Raw genomic sequence first — 10639 nt, forward strand, 5'->3', positions numbered from 1 at the left:
TAGATTATTCTTCTTAGTTTGTAGGACTTGCACATGTTTATGGTGCTGATTTTATTTTGTGTGTTATTTTGGAGTGTGGTATTTTGCTCCGTGTATTTTTGTTATTGCATTTCCTGTGAAATTGTTATGTTTGGAGTATATTTCAATAAAAGCTTTCATTGAAAAAAAGAGTATGGAGGATCAGACCGGGGCACAGGCAGCTCGACCTCGCGGGAGACCTCTGCATGCCCAGGCTGAAACAGATTAAACAGTGTGGGTCCCATGTTAGTGAGGACCTTAATAATCTGCTCCTCCAAAGAGGGCTGGGGTGTAGCCGGCAAGGAGGGTACCGCGTCTGAAACCAGCCCACCTGCCTTGGCTGGAGGTTCTCGCACAGTGGTGCGAGAGTGTTTCAACTTGGAAGGCTTCGAAACTTTAATCACCACTGGCGGAACCGAGTGCTGAGCTATCTGACCTGAGGAGACAGGAGAAGATATGGCAGCCAAGGACGTCGAAGCAAGAGCTGCTCCAAAGGAGGAAGGTCTGATGAGGCATGAGGTGGAAGCAGTAGAAGGAGAGGCGTCGACCGGGGCCGATGCCGAAGACACCTTCGATGCCGAGAGAGTAGAAGACTCCATTTCGAAGAGATTATCCACCAGAACGCAACGACGCTTAAAAGCACGAGGCTGAAGTGTTTGGCAAGGCAGGCACAAGGTAGGATGATGTTTCGGCCCAAGGCACTTGAGGCAGCGTCCGTGAGGGTCCGTAAGGGATATCGTGCGCTTGCACTTGCGAAACCGTTTGAAACCGGTGACAGGCCGGGGCATAGACAAAAAGACTGCCGACGCAAAGTCGAAGCCCACGGGCCGCGGCCGAGCGACCTGTACCGGACGAATGGACGGAAGTAAAAATTTTTATTTTTTTTTTTAAAGAAAGAAAAAGACTAACACAGCGATTCGTGAGAAAAAGAAACACAAACCACGGTGAGAGAAGGCACGGACGACGAAGTTACCGGAGAGAGCCAAAAAGACGGACTTCTCGGCTCCGTGGAAAACTAAGAACTGAGGAGACGCAACCTGTGCACTGAGCGGGAAGGCATTCGCGCATGCGCGGTGCAGCTGACTCAAAACTTCTAGTTTCTTCAAGCAAGTCTGCTTGTGAGGCGTCCGCATCGAGGCTCCGTCGGATGACATCACCCATATGTGAGAATACCTGCCTGCTTGTCCTGGGATAATATCTAAAACCAAACTATCAAAATCATAAGACAGCAAACACCATTGCACTATACTTATAACTATCAAACTGATTTTACAGTGGATGTAAATCAGGTATGAGAGCCAAACTAGGTCACATGAAAAAAAGAATATTCCTGTTAAAGGTTTATTGGTTCTTTCCACTTCCACTTTAACTTGATTTTGTTTCTCTTCAAGAAGCAGTTTCTTGAAATCTTAAAACAGTAAATTTGGCTTTCACATTCTTACACAGTGAAACCACAGCCAAGGACAACTAAACCTGACAAGTTCTATTTACTCCAATATCAAACTAAGCATCTGCTGAAATGAACAAGCAATTTTTAAAGCTAAGAATCAGTTTGTAGTCACAAAAGGCAAGAATCAATTCTATACACAGTTACAGACCTCTAAATAACAAATTAAAAATACACCTTTAGGTAACCAAACTACTAAAAAGGAAAAGAGCACACAAGTACGCACGTATGAGAAGGAAGAATGAAGATCTTCCATTGCAGAAAGCCAGTGAGACTACAGCAAATAAACAGTCATACCTAGTTACTTCATTTATATACAAATGTAATACCATTAGTATATATAAAATATTGATAACAACAAAACAGAACAGCTTTAGCCAAGCATCCCGGCTGTATTGTTAATATTACCGTAAGTAAATAAGAATGCATGTAAAACTATGTATTCCAAAGTACTAGTGTCAAGAATCAGAAATATCATGAATATCAGAAATGCACCTCAAGATTGTCATGTCATTATTATGCATGTTCTAAATGCAAGGTTTACTTTATTTCCACATCAATTTCTCATCTACATCTAATGACTGTTCTACCTGCAGTATGTCCTTGAGCACAGAAGAAAGTATTTCAGGAGGAGGATTAATTTCTTTAACATATGTTTGAGTACTTGATCAAAGAAATACATTTATTGTGGTGCTTTTCATCCAAATCTTGGCACACCCATCTCCTTTGATGCTGACCACAAACTGCTGATCTCTGTCCTTGTCTTTGAATACCCTGGTGGCTGGTATGCAAATGTGCAATTTCCATGGCCTGCTGTGTTCATGTATACTCTGAAATACTATATAAAGTGCAGTTCTTGACACTAGTACTGACAATCTTGAGGTGCATTTCTGATATTCATGATATTTCTGATTCTCTGTGCTCTACTGGAGAGAGCCTTTGGGAGCTCACCAGAATCAGAAGGAATATGCAATTTGCCAATATGCAATTTTTTTATATAAAAATTGGAGATAGGCCTAAATATCTACCAGTAATATAACAATTTATAGTCATTTCTATCCCTAGTGAAGTGCAGTTTATAGAATGAAAGCCCATGTAATCAAGAACAAACAAACCAAAAACTGCAGATTTTGTACACGATGCAGGCAGTCTTTATTGAGACAAGTTAATCTTTTGATTAAAAACCTTTAACCAGGTAAGGGACCCAACACGGTCCATGTTTCGGACTAACCTTCGTCAGGGGTCCGATAGTTGACACGCTAGGAGGACCGCCAGAGTGAAAAGTGCTGTAAAGTTCCAAAGAGCTATAAACTGAAATAAGCGTGTCAACTATCCTAGCGTGTCAACTATCGGACCCCTGACGAAGGTTAGTCCGAAACACGGACTGTGTTGGGTCCCTTACCTGGTTAAAGGTTTTTAATCAAAAGATTAACTTGTCTCAATAAAGACTGCCTGCATCATGTACAAAATCTGCAGTTTTTGGTTTGTTTGTTCTGGATTGTTTTTCACTGCAGAGAGTTGGACCCTGGTTTTTTCCTTTGGTTTGGTTTGTGAGCCCATGTAATCAAATCAGGAATTTGCCCCTCCCCCCGCAACATGCATCTTCAATTATATACAACCCAAATTATTCAGGCCCAGATGCATTAAAGTCAGCGATCATCTAACTATCATCACTAAACCGGTTTTGACTGGTTTGTGATGATCTGATTTGCCAACCCAATGCACAAAATGGCTCACCGCGTGGTTCTGTGCATGATTGCTCATAATCTGACCAGCCATGCAAATAAGGTCATTAATACTGAAATGAAATATAAACTAGCAGAGTGATTGATGCTCTAACAAAAAAAACAAAAAAAAGATTGCTTTTAGCGATTTGACAGAAAGTCACTTACCTGTCCTATTCATAGTTCAGCCCTTAAATTCATATATTTATAACATACTATACCTTTTTTTATTTTTTTTAAATAGCACAGATGCCCACTCCCTCCTGCCTCAGCAACCCGACTGTGCAACCGGGCCACCTGGACCTTCCCCCAACATCCCCCTGACTCTTCTCCCCCCCAGCACTCCCCCCATCCTATACAAAGATCCTCCCTCTCACCACCCCACCAGCAAGACTGCAAAAGACAGCCCTGGTGGGCTAGTGGGGGGGGTCAGCTCAGAATCCCCAGCTCAAGCCCCCAATAGCCCCTTCCCCATACCTCATTGTAGAAGTCGGAAAGAGGGATGCCTACTTCCTCTTGCCAGCAGGCCCACCTCTTTGAAATGGCGGGCCTTCTCCTTCCAGGTGCATCCTGGGGTGCACCAGGGAGGGGTCTAAAGCCTGATTGGCCTGGATACCTTAAAGCCTCTTCTATGGGCCAATTGCGGATTATGATGAACCTAAATTGGGGATTATGATGAACTTAAAGTGCCTCACTAAAATCATTTGCATGCAAACTTGTTTATCAGTTGCTCTTTTGGAATCAGCCAAAAATTGGACTACAGCGGACCCACACAGTTTTACCAACTCTGCTTAGTGTATCTAGGCCCCAGTCTGTACAGTGGTTAGAATGCAATAATAAAGCAGTGTCAAAAATAAAGTAATCCATGGTCTAACAAATTTAAGTTTAAGTCACACCTATGACTTTGCAATATGATGCTACTGACAACCACAGTATTCAACTATTTACCAAAACACTAACTTTTGTAAGTTTTTTTTTTCCCCAATCAGTTTTATTAATTTTTCAGATATACAACAACATACCAACAATTAACAAGAAAAGAGCAGGAACAGTCAGGTCATTCGCATCTTCCTTCACGAAGACCCACAAAAACCAACCCCCCTACCCACCAGAGTCCCCCACCTCCACCCCGCACACTCCAGTGTCAAAAGTTCAATAAAGAACTGCGAGCTCTAGGGCAGTGGTTCCCAACCCTGTCCTGGAGGACCACTACGCCAGTCAGGTTTTCAGGATAGCCCTAATGAATATGCATGGAGCAGATTTGCATGCCTGGCACCTCCATTATATGCAGATCTCTCTCATGCATATTCATTAGGGATATCCTGAAAACCCAACTGGCCTGGTGGTCCTCCAGGACAGGGTTGGGAACCACTGCTCTAGGGGACAATCCCTCCCAAATGGGAGCCCATATTATCCTGAATTTCCTCCATGGCCCAGGACCTCCCTTCCGAACATCCAGATATTCAAATTTTAACAAAGTAAACAATTAATTTCTCCACATAGTTAAGGTAGGCACGTCAGCTTGGCGCCACCACAAAAGGATACACTTCCGGGCCAACAAAGAGGCCTTCTGCAATAACATGTTGCCCCCTCTAGACAATTCCAAATGGACACCCTGAGAAAAGAGCAGAACATCCGCCCTCAAGGGAATCTGCTTGCGCCGAGCAGACTGCAGATACTGTGCTACAAAAGACCAAAAGGTTTGAATATGGTCATACGACCAAAACATGAAGCAAGCCTGCAGGGGTGGACTGGCACTGAGGACACTGAGCATAAGAGGCATATCCAGAAACATAGGCCCAGAATGGGGAGACATGCAGCCGCAAAAGAAACTTGAAGTGCTTCTCCTGCAGTATCACAGAACGAGTCAGCCGAGGAAGATGTTTCATGAGAAGTCGAACTCCTTGGCCCGTAATATGTTCAGATGGGGAGAGATCTTGGTTCCACACAGCGGCCACCACTTCAGGATCCCAAGGGGCCGAGAAGCAGCCCAAACTGACCTGATTAAAAGAAACTAATCCGAATCTGATGGGACAAAGTCAAAGTCTCACACACAATGTCCACCCTGTCTTCATTCAAGGTAGCAGCATCCAAAGAGTGGAGATAATAAGACACCTGGCGGTAGAAAAACCAATCCCAAGCCTCTAAGAGACCCGCCTCCTGTAGATCCTGAAAAGAACAAGGCACTCCCTCCATCACGCACATAGCATAGACCACGAGCCCTCCAGCGCTGTAAATATAGTTTGGAGGCATCAGGATCCAGGTCACGGTTACCCCACAAGGGCAACAGAACCGTAGAGGTGAATGGCAAATGCATGCATTTACACAACCACTGCCAACAATGTCTCATGGAACGCAGCAAAGAATGAGTCCTAGTAGGAAAAATCCTGTGTGTGGCTTAGCGTGAAGATAATACAGCAAATGAGTAGGAGCCATCAACTGCTGTTCAAGAGTAACAGGGGTAATAAAACTGAGTATTCTTAATCCAGTCCACCAAGTGCTGAAGGAGACAGGCTATATTATATCTTCTCAAGTCTGGAAGCGCCAGTCCACCCCATCCCACAGGTAAAGATAATTGAGCAAGAGTCATTCTGGGTTTTCTATTATTCCAAAGAAATTTACATAATACAGTGTGATACGTGTTAATATCCTTATTAGTCATATACAATGGAAAAGTCTGCATCACATAGACCCACTTAGGGAACAAGCCCATTTTGTAAAGAGCAATATGACCCCGTAAGGACAATGGAAAACGAGCCCAAAGACTCAAAAGATCCCTGGACCTGTTCCTTGTAGGCCCAGGATAGATTGCCAGTGATATATACCCCCAAGTATTTGAGTTTGTGTGCCACCTGTCGCAAAGGGAAAGAACCCGACCAATCCCTGTAAGCGTACCCACCCACAGCCATGGCCTCACTTTTGTAGGTTTAAATCAAGTAGAAAGCTAAAAATACTTAAAGTGCCTCAGACAACTAATGAGATTAAAATAGAGAAAGTATGGAAGGAATATTTAAATTTAAACCAAGGTAAAGAGAGTAGTTATACAAGGAACAAAAAAAATAATGATTTCAGATTTTTGCATCAAAGAATAATACTGGCATACAATAGCCAAAAATCACACTTGACATCAGGCAAAATGATTTATTTGGTTCTATAAAAGTGACAGTACTTTAAAAAAAAACTAACATCAGTTTGAAACCTGGTCTTGATTGACTGTGGAATCTCAGCCTGTGCAAAAGAACAAAATTTTGGGCAGCAGTTAATGTACTACCTCCACCTCCATATACAGTAAATGTATGTTATCTGCCCATTTAACTAAGACCCTACATGTCTTCCCTAGGACAGTTAAGAGTCATCTCTAATCAAATCAGGTACAAAACCCATCCTATAGACAGGAGCTGCAAGTCAAATTCCAGCTCTATTTTAAACACATATTCAGCCCCCCTGAAATGACAGCCACTGTCAGGAATGTACACATATATGATTCCATCTTCACATGCGGCCCGCCAGGTACTATTTTGAGGCCCTCGGTATGTTTACCATAATCACAAAAATAAAATAATTTCTTAATCATATGTTTCTTTAGCTATAAATGACAATATTATTATTAAGACTTAGCTATATGAAAAGATTTAAAAACTATAAAGAGTTTTATCTCATGCAAAATTGTCATTTCTTTAATAAGACATAAACTATTTTTTTCCGAGGCCCTCCAAGTACCTACAAATCCAAAATGTGGCCTTGCAAAGGGTTTGAGTTTGCAAAGGGTGCTCGGAAGCGCCAACTCCCCACCGCTTACTATAGTTGCATGATGAATGAGATCTAATATACCTGTCCAGTGCTGTGTGAGATGCTACACCTCCCAACCCGGGCAAAGCCACCTCTCACTTTGGCAAGGGAAGAGTCTCCGGATACACGCGCAAACCAGTTCCCCAGCGTCTTCACTCTTACCTGGCATATGCAGAACCTTAACATGACAGCACAGCCTTCATACGCCTTCCCCGTCACCTTTTACCGACTATGGCCCGCCTCAGCCTACGTGCCCCACTCAAGCCTCCAGCATCACGTTCTGACGTCACTGCGACGTAAAGAACGAGTTGCCCCAAGGGTGGAGAAAAGACAGCAAAAAGGTTCAGAGGCCCTGCCTGCCAGCAACGTCACAACAATAAAGCAGATTAAACCCGGCTCTGCCCCTGAACCCGGGATCGAACCGCTCTCTTGCATTAACCTGTTGCTCCATAAAATGCCGAGCAGGCAAAGGCAGCGAGAGGCGGGGCTAGTAGTATCAGCAGCAGCAGCAGCAGCCATGCTGTTTCTAGCTGCAACTAGCATAAGGCTATTATTCACTGCAATTCCGTTCTGCCACGCGCATGCAAAATAATTTTTTTAAAAAGACACGCAGCAGCTTGCATCTTTTCCTCCTTCCGAAGCAACTTTGCAATTCAGTAATGGTTGTGGTCTTGGAAACAAGTGTTCTTTTCCAATGAATACCACGTTCCCTCTAATTCCTAGACCGCTTCTAACCAACTGCAAGGTAATTAAGAGGATGTTGCATTGTTTATTTATGGAAAGTCAAAGACTTGGAAGGGGTAATTAAATTTTTAAGCACTTCTCAATTTTCTTGCTTAAAAAAAGTAAAACAAACAAAAATGTTCGAATTATAAGACATTTTCTTAAAACCTACAGCGTTTTAAAACTACTAATCCGCTTCCTAGTTCAAATTCCTCTGCAATGCGGATGCATTTTTAATTCGTTGTTCTTGTACCCTTAAATATTCGGCTTGATTTTTTTTTAATTAAGTCTGCCGTAAACCATAACCTGATGTTTAGTTTTAAAAGGCTACAAAATACTACTATCCACGAAAGGTCATCTTCCCCTCCCCCCTCAAACCCCCCCCCCCATAACAGAACAAAAACAAAACAAAATCAAAGAACCTATGTCCACATCCCCACAAAAATAGAGATAGTAATTACCTGTACTGAATTCAAGTTTCCAACTACAATGGGCATGACCATAATACAATATAGCAAAGATTGAATTGTTAAATAAGAAACCATTTTTTCTACAACAGGAAACCAAGCTTTCATATGTATTTCAGATGGTCTTCCCATTTTAGCACATTCAACAGCACTTCGTGGACATCTTTAATAGTTTACAAACTGATTAGTGTATTCAGGACAGGAAAATTACCAAACATCGCCGAGTCAAGAAAATGACCCCAAGGCAAAATAGATTTCTTCCCAAATGTAAGCCACCCGCATGAATTACCGAAATGGTATGCGATTAATAGATAAGACAACACCCCAAAATGCATTAAAATGTAACATTATCTCTTAACTGGATTTGTATAAGGCAGATAAGCATGCGAACACACAAATTAGATCTGACGTAGTGATACAAGGAACAGATCGCCATAATAAGACGCTCGAAATCAACTTGAGGGTACACACAAGGATGTTCATCCACCATTACAAAACGCATATACACACACCCCCTACATCTCTATACCAGATATTAATTTGCATGTAAAATCCAAATACATTCGGTACGAGCAAGTCAATGTTAGTTCTAGCGCTGCAGTCACGGTTCATCGAAAATCCTGGGTTTCATTTGAAGCAGACTATACGATTATGTCATTTGAGGTCACTGTATTTATCGCCACACAAGTCTTATTTTATCCAAAACTCTGCTCGTAAAAGGGGGGGGGGTCTTAAAATCCCAAAATAACGGGGGGTTTCTGGAAGCATCTACTTAAACCTTTTAATTAGAGATATGCATTAACTTGTACACCAACAGCATTTTAAGTCAACTGAAATTTGAAGAGCACTTACATATTTCTTTTGAATTATGTTCCTCTTGGGTCTTTCCTTGCTCATTCTGATATCCAGGTTTGGTTTGCAAAAGGGGACAATTGCCTCATGAATTATAGCCAGTAACAAAATTGCAAAAAAAAAAAAAAAAGCTGTTTTTTAATAGCAGCTGTAGCTTGTAAATGCGGCTGTCTTCCTCTCAAAACAGATTCGCTGTCAAATAATCCGAAAATGAATGGCGGGTAGAAGAAAACCAAAACGACGAATAAAAAAAAAATCACTTTAGTGAAACATTCATAATGGAAATTTTCCCCTCAACAACACCACAACAACAAAAACCACACCAAAAAAAACTCGACGCCCAGGGTACTCCTTTTTTCCTCCAAAACTACCCAAACAATATGAAGGTCCAAAATTTGATCTGTAGCTACATCTTGGAAAAGAAGGGTATTTTAAGATAAGGATAAATAAAAATGTTCAAAGTCACGTTTACACTGCTGCTGTAGCAGTGAAGCAAGCAGTCAACTCTACCAGTTCTGAGGTTCACACCGTGTCTCGCTCTCTTTCTTTTCCCCTTTTTTTTTCCAGGTCCCAGCCAATAAGAGCAGCTCCACAGGAGCAACTTTAAATGGACTGCTTTTATAAAAGTTGAGGCTAGTGCACAATTCCAACCCCAAACATCAGGAGAAAAACGTGCTCTCCCTTCTGAGGCTTTCACCTGCAACTAGCCGAGCCGAAGATACCACATACGTGGAAGGCCTGTACACGGAAGCTTCCCTTAGCACCAACCTCAGCCGAGCGAGCGTGGGTTAGGGTTTTAATCCACAACAGGAACGAGCTCCACAAATTACGACGCTCCCTAAACTGGACAGGCACGCTCTGTCTCTCTCTCCGCCTCTTCAAGTCCCTCCTCCTTCTCCTTTGGTGTTTCCTTCTTCTCTAAACTTTAGCTTTCTTCTTGCTGTTTATAAATAAATTTGTTTGTGCATTTAGAAAACATTTCAAGCGCCTCGTTACCCCTATGGCGGCTGTCGTTCCGCCATAAACGTTCGTTGACACGAACCCCTTGTCGTGCTATTTAGAATTGTCTTTGCCCTCTGGAAGTTGTAGTTTCTGTAATACAAAATGGCTAGCTCAGCAGGAAAATTAAACTACAACTCCCAGTATGTCCGGTGGTTTCAGTCACAGACTCTCACCTTCCCCTCCCTCATTTCACTTCTTGTTCTTAGTCGAGAGGGCCATTGGCTGCGCGTGATGGGCCCGCAAACCGCGGTTGCTGAGGCAGGATAGCGGGCGGGGGCACGCGTGCGCGCTCGCGCCAAGGGATTAAGAACGTCGCGACGGACGGAGGGGGGCGTTGGGCATTGGGCATTGGACGAGTTGAGTGCAAAGGGACCCTGGTGGTGGGGGAGGGGCATGACTCCTTAGAAGTAGATAATTACTGCAGAAATCAGCAGTTCGTGCGAGCTGCCGCTTGCAAACAGTAGAAATGGCATGTAAATAAATGCGTCAGGGATTCCCCTCTGTGCTCCCCTCCCCCAAGAGGCATTGCTTAACAGTGCACGTTTTGCAGAAAACATTTGTTTGACGAGCGGCGTGTCTGCTTAAGAGTTTAGGGCCATCTGAGGACAGCCTTGCAT

General features: G+C 42.9%; 1 protein-coding gene across 5 annotated transcripts in view; it reads right to left on the bottom strand.

Moving 5' to 3' along the window:
- The window catches only part of JARID2 (jumonji and AT-rich interaction domain containing 2), a 532325-nt gene extending 522005 nt beyond the window's left edge, over positions 1-10320 (bottom strand). For 2 of the 5 annotated variants that reach the window (XM_033934613.1, XM_033934610.1), the window contains exon 1: positions 9021-10187. In XM_033934613.1, coding sequence (XP_033790504.1) covers positions 9021-9065 — 45 coding nt within the window. In that variant the 5' untranslated portion in view covers positions 9066-10187. The other 3 variants (XM_033934611.1, XM_033934614.1, XM_033934612.1) reach the window with 3 other exon arrangements.
- Between the last annotated feature and the right edge of the window lie 319 nt (positions 10321-10639).

This window comes from Geotrypetes seraphini, chromosome 2, assembly GCF_902459505.1.
Source record: "Geotrypetes seraphini chromosome 2, aGeoSer1.1, whole genome shotgun sequence".
Taxonomy (NCBI): Eukaryota; Metazoa; Chordata; class Amphibia; order Gymnophiona; family Dermophiidae; genus Geotrypetes; species Geotrypetes seraphini.